General features: G+C 64.5%; 7 protein-coding genes across 7 annotated transcripts in view; 1 reads left to right on the plus strand and 6 right to left on the minus strand.

Annotated features, from left to right (window-relative positions):
• The window catches only part of F751_5032 (Acyl-CoA-binding domain-containing protein 5), a gene marked incomplete at both ends in the record, with an annotated part of 3,917 nt that extends 2,201 nt beyond the window's left edge, over positions 1 to 1,716 (minus strand). The window contains 4 exons of the mRNA XM_011398775.1: positions 209 to 324; positions 685 to 1,169; positions 1,505 to 1,569; positions 1,659 to 1,716. Coding sequence (XP_011397077.1) covers positions 209 to 324; positions 685 to 1,169; positions 1,505 to 1,569; positions 1,659 to 1,716 — 724 coding nt within the window. The remainder of the gene's footprint in view (positions 1 to 208; positions 325 to 684; positions 1,170 to 1,504; positions 1,570 to 1,658) is intronic.
• A 650-nt stretch (positions 1,717 to 2,366) lies between these two features.
• Positions 2,367 to 4,461, minus strand: F751_5033 (Serine/threonine-protein kinase SAPK9; the record flags this gene model as incomplete). Its single annotated transcript, XM_011398776.1, has 6 exons — positions 2,367 to 2,501; positions 2,697 to 2,853; positions 3,073 to 3,146; positions 3,422 to 4,076; positions 4,193 to 4,273; positions 4,373 to 4,461. The coding sequence occupies 6 exons, from the start codon at positions 4,459 to 4,461 to the stop codon at positions 2,367 to 2,369; spliced, it is 1,191 nt and encodes a 396-aa protein (XP_011397078.1).
• A 608-nt stretch (positions 4,462 to 5,069) lies between these two features.
• On the minus strand, positions 5,070 to 7,688 carry F751_5034 (hypothetical protein; the record flags this gene model as incomplete). The annotated part of the gene is made up of 7 exons (XM_011398777.1): positions 5,070 to 5,193; positions 5,424 to 5,583; positions 5,782 to 6,022; positions 6,121 to 6,273; positions 6,483 to 6,624; positions 6,845 to 6,987; positions 7,122 to 7,688. 7 exons carry the CDS (start codon positions 7,686 to 7,688, stop codon positions 5,070 to 5,072), a joined length of 1,530 nt encoding a protein of 509 aa, XP_011397079.1.
• A 705-nt stretch (positions 7,689 to 8,393) lies between these two features.
• F751_5035 (hypothetical protein) lies at positions 8,394 to 9,687 on the minus strand (the record flags this gene model as incomplete). The annotated part of the gene is made up of 4 exons (XM_011398778.1): positions 8,394 to 8,447; positions 8,589 to 8,891; positions 9,114 to 9,511; positions 9,645 to 9,687. 4 exons carry the CDS (start codon positions 9,685 to 9,687, stop codon positions 8,394 to 8,396), a joined length of 798 nt encoding a protein of 265 aa, XP_011397080.1.
• A 928-nt stretch (positions 9,688 to 10,615) lies between these two features.
• On the minus strand, positions 10,616 to 13,096 carry F751_5036 (hypothetical protein; the record flags this gene model as incomplete). Its single annotated transcript, XM_011398779.1, has 9 exons — positions 10,616 to 10,645; positions 10,752 to 10,850; positions 10,939 to 10,962; positions 11,127 to 11,231; positions 12,391 to 12,450; positions 12,564 to 12,617; positions 12,735 to 12,767; positions 12,889 to 12,965; positions 13,057 to 13,096. 9 exons carry the CDS (start codon positions 13,094 to 13,096, stop codon positions 10,616 to 10,618), a joined length of 522 nt encoding a protein of 173 aa, XP_011397081.1.
• Positions 13,097 to 13,679: 583 nt separating this feature from the next.
• Positions 13,680 to 17,690, minus strand: F751_5037 (Mitogen-activated protein kinase 14; the record flags this gene model as incomplete). Its single annotated transcript, XM_011398780.1, has 11 exons — positions 13,680 to 13,789; positions 13,946 to 14,026; positions 14,556 to 14,617; positions 14,867 to 15,214; positions 15,447 to 15,800; positions 16,200 to 16,232; positions 16,485 to 16,588; positions 16,722 to 16,852; positions 17,010 to 17,262; positions 17,392 to 17,481; positions 17,589 to 17,690. 11 exons carry the CDS (start codon positions 17,688 to 17,690, stop codon positions 13,680 to 13,682), a joined length of 1,668 nt encoding a protein of 555 aa, XP_011397082.1.
• A 1,312-nt stretch (positions 17,691 to 19,002) lies between these two features.
• F751_5038 (Myosin heavy chain kinase B) overlaps positions 19,003 to 20,153 on the plus strand; it is a gene marked incomplete at both ends in the record, with an annotated part of 2,363 nt that continues 1,212 nt past the window's right edge. The window contains 4 exons of the mRNA XM_011398781.1: positions 19,003 to 19,014; positions 19,137 to 19,289; positions 19,452 to 19,580; positions 19,867 to 20,115. Of these exons, the coding sequence (XP_011397083.1) occupies positions 19,003 to 19,014; positions 19,137 to 19,289; positions 19,452 to 19,580; positions 19,867 to 20,115 (543 nt within the window). The remainder of the gene's footprint in view (positions 19,015 to 19,136; positions 19,290 to 19,451; positions 19,581 to 19,866; positions 20,116 to 20,153) is intronic.

A 20,153-nucleotide genomic window follows, 5' to 3' on the forward strand; every position in this document is an offset into this window, starting at 1 on the left:
GGGGGGGGGGGGGGGTGGGGGGGGGAGGGGGGGGTTGGGTTGGTGGTGTCGGCGGCGACGCCTGGTGCCCAGGCTCACAAGGTTGCGGCAGGGCGGGCGTGGGGGACCGCCAGGCGCCCGTCCCGGGTCGTACTTGAGGGGCCTTCGGAGCCGCCTCTCCCCCACACATGCACGGAAAAGAAAGGAAAGAAAGACAAGCAAAGCTCACCCGTGGTCAGGGGTGCGGTCCATGTCATGGAGGGCAGGTCCAGGACGAGGAGGTCGGCCAGCGCGCGGCGGTGTGCGTCCTCTCCGCCAAACACGTACAGGCCGGTGCCCAGCAGGCTGGCGGAGTGGCCGCCGCGCGGCGCGGGCAGCGCGCGCGCCGGCGCCTCCGGCGCGGCCTCGGCCTCGGAGTCAGAGCCCGAGGCAGCCGCGCCGCCGTCCGGCCCCCCGCGCGCCCAGGCCGTGGGCACCTCGGTCCAGGCCCCCCTGCGCGGGTCCAGCGCGCGCACGGCGAGGTGGGTCTCCGCGCGCCGCGCGCCGGCGTGCCCGCCCACCGCCAGCACGCCCGCGCCCCAGGCCAGCGCGGCGTGCCCAGCCACGGGGGGCAGCGCGGCGCCGTCGCCGTCGCCGGCCCCGGCGCCGTCCGCCGCCGGCGACGGAGCCACTGGCGCCCATGCCAGGGACTCCAGGTCCAGGGACCAGGTGTCGCCTAGGTAGCGGCCGGAGTAGGACCCGCCCAGGACGTAGGCGCGGGGCCCCAGCAGCGCCACAGCGTGCTCATAGCGCGGCGCGGGCTTGCGCGGCGCGGCGATGAACGGCGATACCCAGCTGCCCTCCACCACCACCTCCGCCACGGAGCGCGGCTTGTGCGCGGGCGGCGCGGGGGCGGCCGGCGCAGGCGGCAGCGACGCCGCGGTGGAAGCACCCGCGCCGACGGCCTCCTTCTCGTCCACCTCCGCACCCTTGTCGGCGGGCCCCTGCGCCCCGTGCTCGGCTGTGCCGTTGGGTCGGGGCCGCGCCTCGCGCTCAATGCCCTCCACCCAGCCCGGCACCTCCTCGTCCAGCGTGCGGACGTACAGGCGCATGGCCTCCATGGCGCTCAGCTCGCCCAGCTCCTTCCAGGCCTGCCACTTAGCGTTGCTGGCCGCGTTCCAGCCCCACGGCTTGGGCTGGTTGCAGGGGCCCTGTGGGAAGGTGGTGGGGGACAGGATGCAAAAGTCTAGGCGTGTTTGCATGCGTGTGCCGGAGGGCTGCACACCGTCGTCAACTCTGGCAGAACAGAGGGCTGCTCGCGAGGCGGTGTCGCGACGCGGTCCCAGGCCGAGATATGGAGGGGATTTCAGACAGTACACCACCCTGGAGTGCATGCACCATTCGACCCGTCAACAGCAACCCTCTCGGCACGAGCATGCCTCCCAGAACACTGGCACAGGCAACGACAGGGTCCCGCTCTTGCAACCAAGTCCACTCTCCCAATCGAGGCACCAACCCCCCTGCAACACTCCAACACTCCGCGCACCACGGTGGCTTGCTGGTGCAGGGCGTATAGGGCCAGCTTGATTTCGTTGGAGATGGTTGCCGAGTCTGCGCGGTCCGGAGGAGGCTGGGCTGCCTACAAGCCTCGTAAGAGTCAGCCTACCAGACCGGATCACGCCCTCTTGAGCTCCACCCACCTTCTAGTGTCGGCTGGATGTGGCTGGCCGCGACCGTGAACCGTTCTGGGTACGCCATGGTGGAGACTGGGTGTGCCATCACCTCACCGCGTTCGCCCGGCGCACACTGGGGATCCTCGGCTCCCAGTTGAATAAGGCGTGATCTGTCTTCCGCTCGTGCTCGTAATACGTCGCTCCCAGGACGACGCCTGTCACAACCAGGGTGATCTCCGCGTGACGCAGGGGTGGTTGTTGGCAACGAGTGAGCACGATCCAGTCGACGATGTACAGCCACCAATGCCACTAGCTCCCTTCTGTGTGGGTCAGTGGGCTCTGCAGCGTGAGATCCGCGCTTGTCCCCTCCCCGGCGCTCCCTCGGCCCCCGTCGAGGCGCCCGGGTGGGCACGTGGCCGTAACTGGACTGGGCTTCCACCCGGCAAGCACTCCCCCCCACCAACTGCAGGCCCTGAGAAGACTCTACCAGAGGCAATACCTAAAATGTTGACATAAAAGGACACCAGTTCATGACAAGGGTAGAAGGGAAGAAGTTCAACACCATGCGCGGGGTGCGGTGGTGGCTGAGCTGCGGGGGCGCGGGGTGCGGGCGCACCGCGGCCCGGGGCACAATATGATGCCTGCTTCCCCTCAAGGTGTCGCTCAGACGCCCCTCCGCGCCGCCCGGTCCGCCGCACGCCCGAGCGTGCGGCCTCGGTACGCTGCATCCAGGCTCTACCGTGCGGCCTGGTCCAGGCCGTCGCCGCCCTCAAGATCCAGCTCGTCCAGGAGGTCATCCATCTCCTCCTCGTTCAGGATCTCGTCGGCCAGGTCGTTGATGTCCAGGCCCGTCGCAGTGCGCTTGGAGGCCTGGGGAAAGAGGGGGGAAGGGGGGGTGAGTGCCTAAGCGCAGGGTGGAGTGCAATGCAGGACACGTCATTCACAGCCGATGCCGGCAGGCGGTGCGGGAGCAGTGCATTCTGCTTTCGCTCCTAGGCGCGGAGGGAGGAAAGGAGGCCCAAGTCATCAGGAGCGAGAGGCCTACAACCTCTCGCCCAAGCCCACCTCGTCTATCAGCGCCAGCAACTCCGTCTCGCTCCACAGCGGCTTCTGGGGCACGCCCGGCGCCAGGAGGTAGGGCGGGCAGTCCTTGACAAACCAGGGGTGCGCCGTGACCTCCTGCAGGCTCAGCCGCTGCTCGGGGATGCGTTGGAGCATCTTGCTGCGAGATGGGAGGAGGTTCGAGGGGGGCGCACAGCGTGAGGGTGGTTGAGGGAGAGGGCGTGGGGGCTGTGGGAGGACAGCTGCCACAGGTCTGTGGCCAAGCGGGCACATTGCCGCACACAATGTGCAAGTGATAAGCCTGATACATTCTCTCCTCACACCGGGGACATCCGGCTTTACCCAGAATTGCAAAAGGGCCTGGCGGCCAGGGCCTCACCTGAGCAGGTCCCGGAGCTCCGGGGAGAGCGTGTCCGGCACATCGTACTCTGCCCGCGCGATCCGGCCCAAGATCTGCCAGGAGGAAAGAGGGGGGGGGGAGGAGCTTGCTCGGGAGGGGAGCATGAACAGCGCATGCGTTGGGCAGTGAACTGCCCTGCTCCTGGGTGCAGGCTCTCGTGCCAGGCAGGGGCCGGGAGACCCAACCAGCCCCTCACACTCTCAGCGCCTGCCGGTCACTCAGATGCGGGGTGCTGCCCAGGTAGCTCCCCGCCCAGTCCACCCACTGCAGCGTCGCCACCCCCAGAACCCCCACCCCCTGCTCCTCCCTCTCTGCACCACAAAGTCACCTTCTGCACCACGTCCCGCTGCCCCGCCAGGTCCTCCGCGCGCTCGAAGGGGAACCTGCCCACCGTGAGCTTGAAGAGCGCGACACCCGCGGCCCACACGTCCACCGCCCCCCCGCCGCGCAGGCTGTTGCCCAGCACCTCCGGCGCGGTGTAGGGCAGGGACCCCAGCGCGGAGTTGGGGTCGCTGTTGATCTGCTCCGTCTTGCTGTAGGCAAAGTCCTGGACCTTGACGACGGGCGGATCCCCCGGCGCCGCGCCGGGGACGAGCAGCTTAGACTCGAGCCGCGCCTCGCGGTTGTGCGCGCCCAGCGAGTGCAGGAAGGCCAGCGCCGAGGCGGCCTGCTGGAACAGCGCGCGGGCCAGGGGCTCGGCCAGCGCGCCGCGCGCGGCCACAAGGCTTGCCAGGTCCCCCGCCCCCGCGTGCTCCAGCACGATGGCCAGGTGGGTGTCAGTGAGGAAGACGTCCAGCAGCTGCAGGATGTGGGGCTGGCCCGCGCAGCGCGCGTGGAAGACCAGCTCGCTGCGCACAAACTGGGAAACGGTGGGGCCGCGCTCCACCAGCTTCAGCACCACCAGGCGACCCGTGCTGACGCGGCGGGCCAGGAAGACCTGGCCCAGGGCGGGGCCGAACAGCTCCCGCACAGGGTCGTACTCCCTGGGAGGGTGGGCGATGGTGTGTGTGTGTGTGTGGAAAGATGGAACGTGGGGGTGGCATGTGAAAGTACACGGCCAAAGGGCTGCGCAGGGGCCAGGCACACACACACTGCACACCTGTGGCCGAAGAAGGGGCAGGCGGAGAGGTCTGCGCTGGGGCTCGGCTCCGTGAGCCCTTCCGCAGGGTCCAGGTCGGAGCTGCGGCACATGGGAGGCGGGGGGTCGGCACGGAGGGGGCCGGACCCTGCCAGTGACACCCTGGCCGCTCCGCGAGCGACTCCAGCAACCCCCTCTCACCTGCTGAGCTCCGCGCCTGCGGGCTTGGACGCCTCGCTGGTGGATGCCTTCTGCCCACCGAATCGAAAGCTTTCCCTGAACCTGTTCATGCTGCCCGGGCTCGTCGGGTGCTGGGTCGCGAGCCGGAAGCGCGGAGCAGGCAGGTGCCTAGGGGGGCAACGATGAGCTCAGATACCAGAACTTATTTCCTGGATTCCATCGAGGACCCTCCACGCCTAGCTTGAGCCGTGGCGCCGGAGCGAGGACGCCGATGATGGGGCGGGGGTGCTAGGGTGAGCACGCGATGGGCGTCTGGCGGAGGCTGGAGATAGGATCGAGACGAGCTGATTACAGCGTGATTCGATCCCGTTTCTCATGGACGTGCCATGTAGAGGCCGCAATCTGCGCAAATGGGCCTGCTGCGGCACTACAGGCCCCCCAGGTTCCTGATGACTTCAGCATTTTTGACGGCCCAGGTCAGCCGTGCATTGCCCAGGGGGAAAGGGCACACAGCATGCCTGTGACAAAGGCATCTCGCCAACATTCGCCCGTCCAGTTTGTCAGCGCAAGCTTTCAATTTAGAAATAATATACTGGATTCCAATGGTTGTCACGATGAAGCAGAGGAAGAAAAGGAGCTGAAGGCAGCGACCAGTGAATGCGCATTGCTGATGTGGAACCCTGATTGGGGTTTCTGGGACAATTTCCCTCTCGCCCAGCTAGCCATAGACCGGGGGGGCGGTGGATGGTCCGTACTGCATCTCTTCCCCCCAGTAGAATTCCTCCGGGACGTGCAGGCCCGCCGCCGCGCTGACGACCACGCCCCTCACCCGCACCTCGCGCCTGCGAGGGTGAGGAGGCGCGATTCAGCCTGATTGGCTGCACCGCCAGGCAGCTGCGTGACCTGGCTGTGACTCATTGCAGTGGAACTCCCATGCAAAACTCAGGAGGGCACGGCCATGCTGTGGGCTGGAACAAAGCCCATGGCCCCTCATCGCCACGCAAGCACACTGTTGGGTCGGAGCCCGGACAGGTCCACCACCGGACAGCCCTGCGACCACCCCCCGCCGCACCCGTTGGAGTCGGTCCTCCCTGTCGTCCTCACGCGCAGCACACATTCTGGGGAGGGTGTCACCAGGAGCAGGTCGAGGTGCTCTTGGGTCGCAAAGAGGTGTGGGATAGTGCCATTGAGGGGGATGGGGTCGCAGGAGCACCCCGAGATGCAGCTCGCCTCTGTGGCGTGAAGGGACAGGGGGGGGTTGGTGAACAGCATGCAGTGCCCCTTGCAGGCACTGCACCCACACACACACATATTTCCGCTCGGCGTCCTGGCTGCTCCCATCCAGCGCCTCCTGGATCAATCTGTCCCACCCACAAACTTCACACGGTGCCCCTCCTTGCCCTCGACCCCACTCCTCACAACCCTCACACCTGCGTTCCCGATCTTGTCGTGGCTCTTGGCCGTGAAGAGGAGCACCGCCGTGCGGTTTGACCCCGGCGCCGTCACCGAGGCGTCCACGTGAATGTCCAGGGTGGCATTGGGGTTCTGCGTCACAGCCCGCATCTCATCCCCCTTGCCCTTCCACCAGAAGCCGCCGGTGGCGTTGCGAGCCACGTCGCGTCGGAACCTCTCGCCCTGGGCGCAGTACTCGGCGGGCAGCTCCACCAAGTTCTGAGCAGGTGACAGGGGGAGAATGAGAGCCGCCGGGGGGGGTGGTCCCTGTGTGAATCGCGGAGCCGGGGCCGAACCACCAGGAACACGGTACGCACCGGGAGCATGGGGGCGGGAAGGGCGCCGTCGTCCCCTCCCAGGGTCACGTGCCGCCGGCCCAGCGCGGCGCGCGCCGCCTCCATCCTCAGGAAGTGGATGACCAGGTCTGCCACCGCACGATGCCCCTTGTTGATCAGGTGCAGGGAGTCGCCCTGCGACCGTCGACAAGGAAAATGGAAAAGTGGGAATGTCTTGGGACCCCAAACAACTCTGCAAGGGGGTGGGGACCCTCCCCCCTCCCATTGAGTACAGAACGTCACAGGGCCACGCACAAAGGCCTACTGCCTGGGCAGGTAGGGACCCTTGTATGGCCGCTGCGCTGTGACATCGGGCTGCACTCCGACGCCCCACCCTGCCTCACCATCATCACGTCCGACTTTTTGACAGCGCCGGTCTTGATGGGGTGGTACAGCATGCCGCGCATGCTGAGCCACGGCAGGTCATAGTACAGCGACAAGGTCCCCACATCGTTCTCTGGGGTGTGGTGGAACACGCCCTTGTGCCTAGCATGGTGGGGGAACGCAGTGTTGTGTGGCCCTTGGTGGGGGGGTAGGGGCAGCTGCCGTGAACTCCCTCGAGTACATCCACGGGACACTCCCCGCCAAAAGGTTGAGCAGGAGAGACCCGGCTCTGTTGCACCGACTGCAACAAGGCGCTCCGCTTGCCTGCGGCCCCGGCATGCATTGGACAGCATCGCCCCTCACACCGGTGCCCGCATCTCACTGGTGTGGATGGTAATTGAAGAGCATGACAGGGACGACCAGCGGCCGAGTGGGCAGCTGCAGCAGGCGGCGCAGCAGGCGCTCGTAGCTGCGGCGGTGGGCGTGCTCCCAGGGCACCGTCATGTCGTTGATGATGTACTCCACCTGGGGTGTTGCGATCGCGACGCCTCTGGTTGGGGCCAGGCTGTAGCTCGGGGGAGTGCCCATCGGGATGGCATTGTGCCTCGGTCCCTCCCCCAAGCACCCCTCATGCTGCCATCACCCCAAACCCAACTCACCAGCACGACGTCTGGGGCCGGGGGCAGGTGCTCGTGCATGCAGAAGGAGGCCCACTCGCTGGGGGCGGCCGGGATCGCGCCGTTCCTGAGCTCGTGCTGGGTGCCGGGGAAGGCCCTGCGCACCCAGTCGAAGACCAGGGGCGCCCAGTCGGTCTTGCCCCTCGTCGTCGCCCCGCGGCCAAAGGTCAGGCTGCCCCCCAGCACGCCCACGCTGAGCGGCCGTCCGGCCAGCAGCGGGCTCAGGGCGCGGGCGGCGGCGGCGTGCGAGCCCGCGCTCACCACCCCGCGCGCCAGGAACGCGCTGGGCAGGGAGATGTTGTGCGCAAAGGCCGCCAGGAGGGGCTCCAGGGGCTGGGGGACCCGGGGGCCGGCCATGACCCTGGCGATGCCCTCCTCGCTCATGACCACCAATTCCGGGCCGAGGGCCTGGTGTGGGGGCCCGGTCGAGGGGCAGGCTCGACCCCTGGGTCTGAGCATCAGCAGGCCGGTAGCATACACCCCGGCGGCAGTCAGGACGAGCAGGGTGAGGGCGTGGCACCTGGCCTGCGGAGTGGTCCGGAGGCCCATGCGTGCGCCGCGCAGTGCTTGCCCTCCTCGATTTGGACCGCAAGCAATGTGGTTGTGTGGCCCAAGGCGCGTCAGAGCAGGTGGAGAGGGGAATGCTCCGCCGTCTCGCTCGAGTCGAATGTGTCCCGGCCTCGGCCGGCTCAGCACGGTACACACACAAAAGGGTGAAGTCAGCAAGGGCGAGACATGGGGGAGGGTGGCACAGGGCACTTTAATGGGTTTTGTAATGCGTTTCTGGCAAGAGGAGCGCAATTGCAGGAGGAGGTCATCTCCAGCCGTACAGGGTCCCACCTCAAGGCGCTCATGGGTCTGGCGTGAGGTTCCGGATCCCACACGCTTCCACGATTTCCTTTCCACAGCAGTCTCCTCACCCACCCCGACTTTGATCTCCTTCAGTGGTCCTCACGAATTGTAATGTTCCCCTACTCTATTAAACGCAACCAGCGTGTAGTCGTGTGTGCACGTTACACCAAGAATAACAAACTTTGAATCGGACGCAAGGGGGGAGTGTTTCTCGGTCACAGCGGGGGGGGCACGGGGGAGGACTAGCGCCTGGGTGGGGTACAGGGATCACCAGCTGTGGGCACGCTGCATTCCTTACAATGCATCTGGACAGCTCAGGGTTTGGCGTGGCACCCCGCCCAGCACCGAGGCTGGGGCCAGGGGCGCCCTGTCAATCAAAAGCGGGAAGGTATCCCCTGCTGCTTAGGGCAGGGGCAGGCTCAGGGCCGACTCGGGGATCAGCACGTGGTCGATGACCTGTCGAGGGGGAGTAGTTGGGAGTCGTCGGAAGCAGGGGTTGTATAGACTTGCCCTGCACGGCCTGCTTATGGATCACCCCGGGCCCAAGCGCCCTTTACCCCCGGCAAAAACCGACCACCTCCCCCCCCTGCAACTCACGTGGACGATGGTGGCCTCAGAGGTCAGGATGTCGCCCTTGACCACCTGGGCCACGGGGAGGACGCCGCCGGTGGAGACCAGCTGGATGTTGTAGCCGAAGTAGGGGGCCTCCTTCTGCAGCACCTGGGTGCGGGAGACGGTGAGCACCTCGTCGCCGCCGAGCGCGGTCTCCAGCTCCTCGCCGTCGGAGAACTCGGCCAGGGACTGGGCGGTGGGCAGCACGTGGTAGCTCAGCACGGTGGTCACCAGCTCGGGCGCCGCCAGCAGCTCGGTGGCGCTGGTGACGTTGAGGGCGGCCAGCAGCTGTGTGTGTGGGGAAGGGGGGGGGCCCATGAGGGTAAGATCGCAGGGGGCTGGCGATTCAGATGCACCAGGACACGTGAGCGCGGGTGCTCTGATGCTGGTGGCATGGTCGAGGGATGCCACCAGACAATGGTGCACACGGCGATGCCCCAGGCAGAGGTGCATGGGGCGTAGTCCTCCTCCCTTGGCCTGGCACGTGCCCACCCTCCCACGTTCTCATACCTCGGCGAAGGCCTTGTTGGTGGGGGCGAACAGGGTAGCGCCGGAGGGCACGGTCAGGCCGACGGCCTGGGCGGCAGTGGCAAGGATGGTCAGGTCGTTGGCGGCGAGCACCTCAGCGATGCTGTCGCTGCCGACGGCCGGTGGGGAGGGGGCGCCGAAGATGCCGCCGGCCTCCTTGTTGAGGAGACCCTTGAGGCTGGGCAGCTCCCAGTGCTTCTTGCCGGTGGCGGGGGAGGCAGCGGGGGAGCGGGCGCCGGACACGGGGACGCGGGCACCGGAGGCAGGGACGCGAGCGCCCGAGACGGGGACGGCGGGGGAGGGGGCGGTCTTGGGGGAGGCCTTGCCCTTGTGCAGGATCTCGTCCAGGCTGGGCAGATCCGTTGCCACAGCGCTGCTCACTGCGGAAGAAGGGAGCGGCGGAGGGGGGCGGAGCAGGAGTGGGCAAGGGGCGAAGGGGGCGAGTGGGCTAGGGCGAGAGCATGAGCATGGCCGAGCGAGCACGCCCCCCGGGCCCTGTTGATCACGACGTACCGAGCAGGGCGCAGAGCGCCACGAAAGCCACACGACGCATCATGGCGACTTTGTAATGTATATGGAAGATAAAGGTATGAAGGTGTAAGACAGTGCAGGGGCCGGTGGGTGGGCCGAAGTGCTGGTTCAGGGTGGGAGAAAGGTTGGTTGTGAGTGCCAAGCACGGCCGCCCATGGTTTTATCACCGGACTGTCAATGACCGTGCATCGGAGTATCGAGCAAGCAACCTGCTCACACGGGCTCCCATGGCGATGCTCCGTCATGTGGGCTTCGGATGCGTGAACGAACGCTGGGAGGGCCCGACGCATGCGGGGATGCACTTCCCGCGCAGCATCGGTCCATATCTTGGGCAGTCGACGGCATGCGACGGCGCATGGAGAACAGTCCGGTCCGTGGCGTCTCGCACGGGATTGAGGGTTTTTTCGCGTGCGCAATGCCCTTGGGCGACGAGCTTGCATCTTCGGGACATCCGCAGGGGACCCTGGCGAGCCCCACTCCCCTCATAGGAACTATTCAACCACCACCCAACTGCTTCGGTTGAGTCTTGAGCCAGCCACAAGCAGTGCGGGAATTTTTAAGAAACACAGCTTGCCACAAGATGTCAACTTCGATCATTGCGAGAGATTCGACGCACAGCTTTCGAGTGTCCGCATTTGCGAACGTCTGGCGGATACATGCACTGGCTTGTCCACCAAGTACGTGCGCACCCCACCACCAGACTGGCTTGCCCCAACATCCTCAAACTCATGTGTGGGGATCGCCAATACCTTGTCAAGCTTTGCTCCGTGACCTCCAATTTGTCGCCTTGCCTAGATCTGGATAATCAGACCCACCCTCCTGAATCCTGATCTGGAGTTACAGGTCCTAAGTTTGAGTGATTGGGCAATCTGAACATCTACAGTGTGGAGAAATCGACCGTCGTCAGAGTTTGTATTCAATGGGTTTCGACACTATTCAACTGGGTCCTGTGTCTAACCGGAGAGGGCGGCGATCAGGTCATCCTGCGTAGGATGGTGGGAGTTGCGTGAGGCCGGGTCCCCTTGGATACATGCTGGGAGGTGCAACCCCCCCAATTGGTCTCCATGTCAGACAACGGGCAACACACACCTTAGAGGGAAGCTCCCACTTGTGGGTGTCAGGGGAAGGCAGAGGGGCGGGGACAGGGGCCGGAAGGGGGGTGGGCGCGACGCGCGCTCCACTGACGGGCTGCATGTGTGAGATGGAAGGTGGGAGGTGATGGAAGGAGGGATCATGCGCGACTGCTGGCAAACGCATCTCTCAGGCTTGGACTCACCACAGCACGGCTGCCGCTGACGTTCTGCGCCGACACAAGGTGGGGAGGGGAGGAGGAGTGAGCCACACCATTGGTGTCTGGGAAACCTCAACGCAAGGCCCCGGCAGGTATCCTACAAGAATCCCAGCGGAACGATGGTGTTTACCAGCATGCACGTATTAGAGCTGTTCATTAGTTCCATAACTCACCACCGGTGGCGCGACGGGGGACACAACGGGGGCCACAGCAGGGGCTACCTCCGGGGACTCCTTGTGGAAGAAGTCCTCGAGCTCCTTCTCGATCTTGTCAAATGTCTGCAACTCACGCGCGGACACAGCGACGCCTGAACGGAGGGTTTGTTTTGAGTTTAAATGAGACTTGAAGTTCCAAAACTGTGCAGGCGTGCTGTAGACTCGGTCTCAGCCCTGATCCAAGACGCCGCACCCGCAAGCCGGCACGCTTCCGCTTACCGAGTGCCAGCATGGCCAGGAGGAAGTAGGCAGTCTTCATGGCAAGTTATTTATAATTACGAGGATGGGATAAGATGATAACTGAGAAGTAGGGAAGATCGTACGCCTTTGGGGAATGTGAAAATGCAGTGTCTGCCAGGACTCAAGTACCGCCTCGAGTGGACTGCAGTCCCCGAGACAGATCGTGGGCCCCCGCCCGCTTCCCAGGCGGCCATTGGGTTGATTTCACCGGAAGAATCAACTGCAAATGCGACCCCTGGTTCGCCGCGTGGTCTGAGTCTCCAAGAATACCCAGGAAACCATGACGAGACGCAACATGGTTTCATTCATGACTTCTCCGTTTCTTCCGCCGACGATCGTTCCTGTCATCGGATCGCCCAAACAGCCGCTTGGTATTTGAGACTCGACCATGTGGCACGTTGAACGGTGGTTCGAAGCCAAACAAGCAATAGAATCCCACTCGAGGGACTAGAGTCGAGCAATATAGTCCCCAGGGAGCCACATATTCCGCGAATGCAGGGCTACTCGATCCATGAACGGCTCTCTTGTTCTGAACAGTCGAACATGTACTCTTTACGTCATCAACACAGTCGTAAGTACTCATGTAATGCCGACTTGTGCTATATAATTTTGCTGTGTGAGTATGCCTCTTGGAGCAGAGGTACTGATTGTTTCTCAACTCGGTCTTTTCATTGTCCTCCCAGATCTTTGCCTGAGGTGCATAGCAGCATGGTGTTTTTTCGTTTACAACGGTCTGTGCCCAGAGAGGATGTCTGGCATGTACAGCTTGAATCAATGTATGATGTTATGACGCTACAGCAGGTGTGGTCTGTCCTGGTCTACTCTGATATCAGAGGAGACAGTATCCAGGACCAATTTCCACTCTAGTGACCGATGGAGATCTGCAGTGATGTCAGGCATCGTGGACGTAAATTCGAGGATTGACTTCGACAAAAAAAATTTGAAAAGGCTGTATGATTGTCTGCACCCCCCAGAATCCTACCTTCTCGGCGTCAAGCTTCTTCTTGGCCTCTTCGAAATGGTTGCGCGCGCCACTGATCGCCTGAAGTGAGGAGGGCAATGAGGGTGACAGGTGGGCACTCTAGCCAGTGGCGACCAGAAAGAGGTGTTTTCAACCTAGAAGGTAGCAACGAATCCTCGCAATCCTTCACGCACCACGTCGATTGCCGCCTTGGTGTCCTGCATGTGCTTGCGTGCTCCGCTCACCGCCTGCCAAAGTGAGGGTATGGCAGTTGGTGAGAAGGAGGTCAACGCTGTCTGACCCACGAAAACAAGGCGCCGCCCTTGTTCCCGAACCGCCAACTATACACTCTGTGGTCGACTCACCACTGCCCACTTGGCCTGCGCGTCAGTGATGGCCTGTGCGATCGTCGTGCCAAACGAGGGTAAGGAAGGGATGCATGACCTGGGCTCATCTGCGAACCCATGCAGCGGCTGCCCATGACGCACAAAATTCAGGAGACATTCAACTCAAACTCACCGTCTGGGTGGCATTGTGCAGGGACTCCTTCCACTCCTCGTCGTCAGACTGCAGGGTGCGGGCGTTGGCAACGGCACCTGCGCGATGTATGCGGCGGGGCGATTATGAGGTCCCCGGGCTTATCTTTCGTAGTTTAATGACCCCTCATGTCGTTTGACATTGACTCACTGATGGCCAGCATGGCGAGGAGGACGTAGGCGAGCTTCATGGTTGGGTACGACTGGTGTGAGTGAAGGGAGTGATGGCGAAGGGAATTGATAAGACTTGTGAGTATTCCTTCGAACTTGGAAGGTATAAATCAGAGTGAATAATGACCCTCGAGCTCTCAAACAGCGGGGAATATGGTCGACTGCAACGCGGCATTCGCGTGCCGTCCTAGAATTGCCTTGGATGCGACACCCTAGCCTGGCTCCTCGACGCTGCACGGCAAGGCACGCGTCTGCACCCAGGCAACGTCAGGAATGGATCCTACAATGCCTTGTTCCTGGAAATTACGCCCTGACAAGTGCCAATCGACCGGGTTCGTGGGGATGTCGACCCTGGGGGTCTTCCCGTGCTGTCGCTTGCACCCTGTGGCGGCTCATCCAACTCCGACGCCCCGTGTCCCCGGAGGATGGCCACGCATCCCGGCTCGAGATGACAACACAAGTACCTGGAGTTTAGAAACGGGTTGCGATGCCATGCAGTCTTCTTGATGCGGTCGGCATGCATGCACGGGGAGCCCTGCGAGTGCTTTCCTCCCGGGTCCCTGGGTGGGGCATGCCCAGCGATGGGCGGGCTCGCACCCCCCATCACCGCCCCTGCTGCGCCTGGATGATCGCCGCCATGCCAGCGGGAGTCGCGTCCGGGTCCATGCCCGGAGGCAGAGCCGTCACGCCCCACGTCGGGCCCGCCCGAGGTCCTGTGGCATGGCATGAGAGGGGGTTGGCACGATGGATGAGGCACAGGACCAGCTCATGCATGCTGTGGAAGGTGGGGGTGATGGAGACGAGGACGGAGAGCGAGGATATGCAGCCACTGTGCCGCCCTTGTGACCCCCAGCCTGCCCATGCCTCACCCTGCCCGCTCAGTTCCGTCCACCCCCAGTGGCGCTGCGGCCCCAGATACTTTTCTGGGTCCAGGCTGCCCTGCCATGTGTCTGGTGGCCAGGGGAGACAGGAAGGAAAAGGGGGTGCTCACGACCAATGGCAGCAGGGTCTGAGCCTTGCCTAGCGGTCGTACCAAGCCCACCCTCGACAGCCATGCCAGCCTTCGACGCGGCCGGGCACGGACTTGCACATGTCCGCCCCACCACACCCCACCGCACTCCCACCTGCCACATTGCTGAGCCGGTGCTGGCCCGGATCCTGGCCCTCGGACGTACGTCCCCCCCGTTCCCGCAAACTCCTGGGTGAGGGCCGGGGCGCGCCGCTTGAGCAGCGAGCTCAGCGTCTGCGCCTCCGGCGGCGCGCCGCCCGGCGGCCGCGCCCCGCACGCGGAGCACGGCCGCTGGGGCAGGGGCGAGGCGGGCGCCGCCCGCCCCGCCTGCGCGGAGACTGGGCGCGCGGGCCCGCCCGCCTCGCTCTCCTCCCCGCCGGCGCACGCGCCGCAGGGCTCCCGCGCCGCGGCCGAGATGGCCGTCGCCTCCTCCTCCAGCATGGCGCGAAGGCGGGCGCAGCGCTCGCCACCCGCCGCCGACATCCCGCCGGGCTCGATGCTGGACAGCTCCTCCTCCAGCAACGCCAGGACCCTGAAAGGGGGGAAGGGGGGTTTGGGAAAGAAGGGGCATGGGGCTGCCTAGGTCTGCCGCTTGAGGGAGTCGAAGACGGCGGGTGGCCCACGGTCGGGGGCACAAGGCTTCGCAGCTCGAGCTCTGGATGCGCATGGTCGAAGCAGCCAGGTGCACGCCCTACCGTTTACAGACATGCGCGCCGGGCAGGCGTCGGCCCCAGCCGCTGCGCCGGCATAATCCTCCCCCTACCAAGCCATGCACACGCACCTGCCCGGGTACGCGTCATGCCAGGGGCTGGGCCCCTGGCCAATGATCCTGGCGGCGCCGTGCCTGCAGGTGGTGGCCTCCTCCGCCTGGCCCTCCTCGGCCATGGCCACATCTGCGGGGCCGGGCGTCATGACGGCATGCGTCACCACGCCCTGAAATGAACCCAATGCGCGCATGCGGCCCCCAAAATGCACCCAATGACCACCCTGCCTACCGCCGTCCTCCTCATCGTCGTCCCCGGCAAAGAACTCGTGCGCCAGGGCCTCCTCGGCGCTGCAGCGCCGCGCGGGGTCGAACGCGAGCATGCGGGCCAGCAGGTCTATGGCGCACTCCCCCGCGTCGGCAAACCTGGGGTGTCGTCGTGGGGGGGGGGGGGGGGGACATGGAACTAGGCTCTGGAGCGCGCGCGTCGTGGCGACACGAGGGATTCACTGCATGTGCTTCGAATCGCCGCGCAGCCCAGTCAGCGTAGGGTGGGGACCCCGAGAGGGGACTCGTACACCGACCCCTGGTCTCTTCGGCCCCAGGCCCCTGCAAGGGAGGCTGCTCCGGCACCCCCACTCTATCCCGTCCTGCGCACCTCCTGTACAAGGAGGGCGCCTTGCCCGGCAGGTTGGCCAGGTAGCGCCGCCAGGCTGGGCTCTGCACCTTGTCCACGTCCGCCCAGGAGGGCGTGCCGATGACGTCAAACAGGGCCTGCAGCTCGCGGCGCGTGACGCCGCAGCTGACGGACCCCGGCTCGGCGAAGCGGTCGCCCTCGTCGGGCGTGCGCGGCATGCCATGGATGGCAAAGAGGGGGGCCACCTGGAGGGCGGGCGTGGCCGCGCCGCCCACATGGGAGATGCGCTGCAGGAGCTCGCCGAAGATGCAGCCCATGCTCCACATGTCGATGGCGGAGGAGTACCCGCCCCGCGACATCACCACCTCCGGCGCCCTGAGTGCGCGGCGGCAGGTGAGGGTGGCTTGGTTCGGCTGGCGTCGGAGGGAAGGGCTGTGCATGTAAAAGGGCCGGCACCCGTCCCCATAGGATTGCAAAGGACCTCCGCACACCCCTTGATCTTTCTGCTCGGTCACGTGGCGCCCCAACACTCACGCAGACGGGGCTGCAGTCGAAGGCTATGAAACACAGGACCCCCCAGCTCTCTCACATGTCACTCGCAGCCCATCCGCTCTCTGACCAAAACCCCTCACCCCCACCCCCCCCGGGGAGCGCCACCTGTAGCACGGGGTGGCGACCACGCGGGTGAGCGGCGCCTTGAACCCGCTCCGCGCTGCGGCGCCCCCGCCGCCGGCCGCACCGGGCTCCGGGGTACTGGTCTGGTACTGCACGTACAGGTCCTCCGCCTGCACGCCCTCCTGCATCCGCCTGAAGGAGGAGGAGGGGTGCAGGGGCGAGGCAAGGGACTCCTGGGCGTCTATCGCGGCTGGCTGGGCGAGCGACCTCGCGGGTGCCTGCTAGGAGACCAGGGACATGATCGAAAAGGGGGGGGGGGAGGGGGGGGGGTAAAATGAGCGAAACCATTCCCAGGTGACCAGACGGCGCCAGCCCTTGCACCTCCACGTGGACGCACAGCATATGCTGATGGGCCTCATGCGAGCACTGCACCAACCTGCCAACCCAGCACATACAAGCTGGATGGGCTGCAACTGGTGGCTGGGAGCCTGCTCCGCCCAGTGGTAGCCCTCGGGGATGGCGGACCGCGCCGACCCAAAGTCACCGACCTGCCGGTGTGGGTGTGTGAGTGTGTGGGGTGTTGGGAGTCAGACACAGGGGCGCAGTTTGCCAAGCAGGGGTCCTCCTCGAACCCAGACACAGCCTCCCACGACCAGCACCTCCCCGGCTCGCCTTTGGCACACGCTTGCCCGTGACGGGGTGCCGCGTGAGAAAAACGTTCTGGCTCTTCACGTCGCGGTGCCAGACGTGCATAGAGTGCACGTAGCGCAGGCACTGCAGCATCTGGCGCATCAGCGACCGCACCTCCTCGCCTGTGGAGGGGGCCGGTGGGGGGGGGAGCGCTGCTCAGCCTGTGCCAGCGGGGCTGCAAAGCACCGCGCCGAGCCCCTCCCTGCCCGCCATCTGGCGCGTTTCACGGCCCCCTCTCCAGAAACAACAGGCCAAACCCCCCTTGACCCGGCCACTCACCCGACAGCTGGCCCCGCAGGTGAAAGAGGTCGCCGCACTCTGCATACTCCATGGCGATGTACATGTCCACCGACAGGCTGACAAGCTTGCCGCCCACCAGGCGGCATTGCCCCGTGGCGGCGGGCCTGAGGAAGCAGTCGCGCAGGCCCACCAGGTTGGGGTGGCGCAGGCGCCGCAGGATGGACACCTCCCGCAGCACACGCTTGGCCTGGTCGGGGGACTGCAGCACGTCCCCGATCCACTTCAGGGCCACCTGGGAGGGTCATGTTGGAGGACAGGAGGCTGGCCAGGCGATACCACTGCTGGGGGGGAGGCCCGATCAGCGCCCTGGATAATGAATTCTCTTTCAGCCTGGCTCCATGCACCATCAATTCATTCCCACCTTCTCGCCGGTCTGGGTGTCCGTGGCCAGGCACACGCACGAGAAGGAGCCGTAGCCGAGGACCTTCTCCAAGCGGTACCTCGTGCCAACCTGCGGGCATGGCATGGACTCCTGGATATCGGGGCATGCGAGGAGGCTGCACAGCACCACGGCATCCGCATCCAGAGCGATGCCGGTGCTGCCTCCACGGCGCACACCTGCCACTGCTGACTGCCGATGCTCTGCAGCGTGGTGCCGGGCTCGGGGGAAACAAAGTAGAGGCCAGGTTCATAGGGGGACGCGCGAATGGACTCCGACATGGCATAGGGAGCACTGCACAGATGTGTACAAGGACGAGCACGGATTCTCCGGCTGCGTGTCAACGACAGAGAGTGCTTCCCCAGCGTCGCATAGGTCCTGATACAGTAAATGCGCAGGTTTTCATAATATTTATCAGAGGTTAGTTGTGGCGTTGGCGTGCTTTCTGTGGTCCTGGAATATATGAAGGATCCCGAGGGGCCCAGGGTGCCCGATCGGGATCCCGACTCCGATACTATTTTGGGGGAGGAGCCAAGTTTGTACTTCATTATTCAGCATACCACTCAACTCCCCCACTCTGGTTGCCCATAGCCAACACCTGATACTCACACGATAGTATTTGTCCTCGAGAATATATTGGACGTCAGGGAGTCGAGTTCTTCAACAAGGCAGCGCAAAGTCATTTCCTTTTATAATTGTGGCAGACTGAATTACCAGCTTCTTGAAAGAGCTCTGTGTTTGATGTCCCCTATCTTCAGCATGAGGAATATGCTAAACAGGCGAGGGAGAAAGGGACCCCCCCAAGGTCATCAGTAAGGATTCTTGGTCTGGACAGTCTGATTAGCGAACTGAGAGCGCCCGCAACCAATTCTCATGATAAAGCATTTCATTTATCATTTGTGTTGTGAAGTTCCTTAAGATACTGTTTCCAAAGCCTTGCCGGCCCATGCAATGTAAGATGTGTTAACATTTGGCGGAACCGAGATTCCTGGGCAGGAAGTGATTAATCCGGTCCGTTCTTTGTCGCGTTTTCCATCCCGAAGTAATAAAAGTAGTAACCTCAGAATAAATTGAGCGCATCGATATCACAACGCCGTGCAAGGCGGACTTTTCCCATCTCTGTGCCCCGGGAAGTCTCCCTTGAAACCTCGTGCACCTAGACTGCAGGACAACTTTGTGCTTGCCGGGACGCCACGATGATTCCAAGGAAGACGCAGTAGCCTAACAACCATGTCATCGGCTCTGACACAGGCCCTGCGGGCGTTGCGCGTCGCAGCGCCCGGAAGGGAGGTGTCTCAGGATACGGACTCTCCCTTCGCGCGTGGCCCCTCGCCAGCCCCCCACAATCCCAGGGCACCAGCCTCGCCGACATGCATGGCACCGGACTGTCGTCGGAACTCATCGACGAACGATGAGGGGTGAGGTAGGGTATGGCAGTAGGAGTTCCGGGAGGGGTGCGTGAATTGGCAGTAGGGGGAAAGTAGCGTACATCACATTCCCATCCTCCCCTATCGATATGGCACATGCAGGGTCACTGTGTCCCCGTCCCTCGAGGATGTCTCCATCCCCCCAAGCTTCCTCTGCCCTGTGTCCATGGAAATAATGGTGAGGCATGGGAGGGCAGAGGTCAGCTAGCCAGTTTTGGCTGTGCAGAGACAGGTATGCCCCATGCATGTACCATCCTGGCTGACCTCCTTCCGGACCCCCTGGCCCACGCTTTCCCCCAGTCTGATCCCGTGATCCTGGCCACTGGACACACGTATGACCGGCCCTCCATCCAGAGGTGGCTCGACAGTGGGCACAAGACCTGCCCCGTCACAGGCACCCGCCTGCGCCACATGGAGCTCACCCCGAACTTTGCGCTGCGCAGCACCATAGCAGTGCGTCAGTGTTGCTGGAGGCGTTGGGTGGATGAGGGATGTTCATGTCTTGCAGCGCAATGATGCTGCTGGGGACGGGATGTGGGGGCCGATCCCGTGGTGCACACCAGCCGGGGCTGGCCGGCCTGTTGGATGAATGCATCCCCAACCCTTCCCTTCCAGGACTGGGCCGCGGAGAACGGCATTGACCTGCAGCGCACGCGGCCGAGCGAGCCAGCAGCAGCGCCCGCGGAGCCCCCCCGCCAGGCGCCCCAGCAAGCCGCAGGGCGCCAGTCTGCCAACATCCTGCACGTGCGCTCGCGGCATGCACCTCAGACTGCTGGGCTGGGGGGAGTGCATGGTGAATTGTGACGCAGGGGCTGCATTGGCTGGCCTGCGGTGTCCATCAGTCCTGTGCAGCGCCAAGCGGGACCCCCAGTGTTTGGGCCCACGCGGCACAGGCCCTTGGGAGGCAACTTCCGCCGCAACGCCTCGCTGCGCGCCGCTCCCAGCACTGCCCGCGTCCCTGGCCCCCCCATGCTCGCCTGCCTGCATCGTCAGAACCCCCCCTCCCTTCTTCCCCCCTCCCCCCTCAAAGTGCCTGGGCTCGCTGGAGGGGCACACCGGCGCGGTGCGCGCGCTGGCCACCGACGGCGCCCGCGTCTTCTCCGGCTCCGACGATGCCAGCATCCGGGTGTGGGACGCGCGCAGCCTGGCCTGCCTGGCCACGCTGTGCGGCCACGCCGACAACGTGCGCGTGCTGGCGGTGGGTGGCGGCCTGCTCTGCTCCGGGTCCTGGGACCGCACCGTGAGGGTGTGGAGCGTGGACCACCTCACCTGCCTGCAGGTGCGTGTGAGGGGTGGTTGTTTGGGAGGGAAGTTTGG

Source organism: Auxenochlorella protothecoides, assembly GCF_000733215.1.
Source record: "Auxenochlorella protothecoides strain 0710 unplaced genomic scaffold scaffold56, whole genome shotgun sequence".
In the NCBI taxonomy this organism is placed as follows: domain Eukaryota; kingdom Viridiplantae; phylum Chlorophyta; class Trebouxiophyceae; order Chlorellales; family Chlorellaceae; genus Auxenochlorella; species Auxenochlorella protothecoides.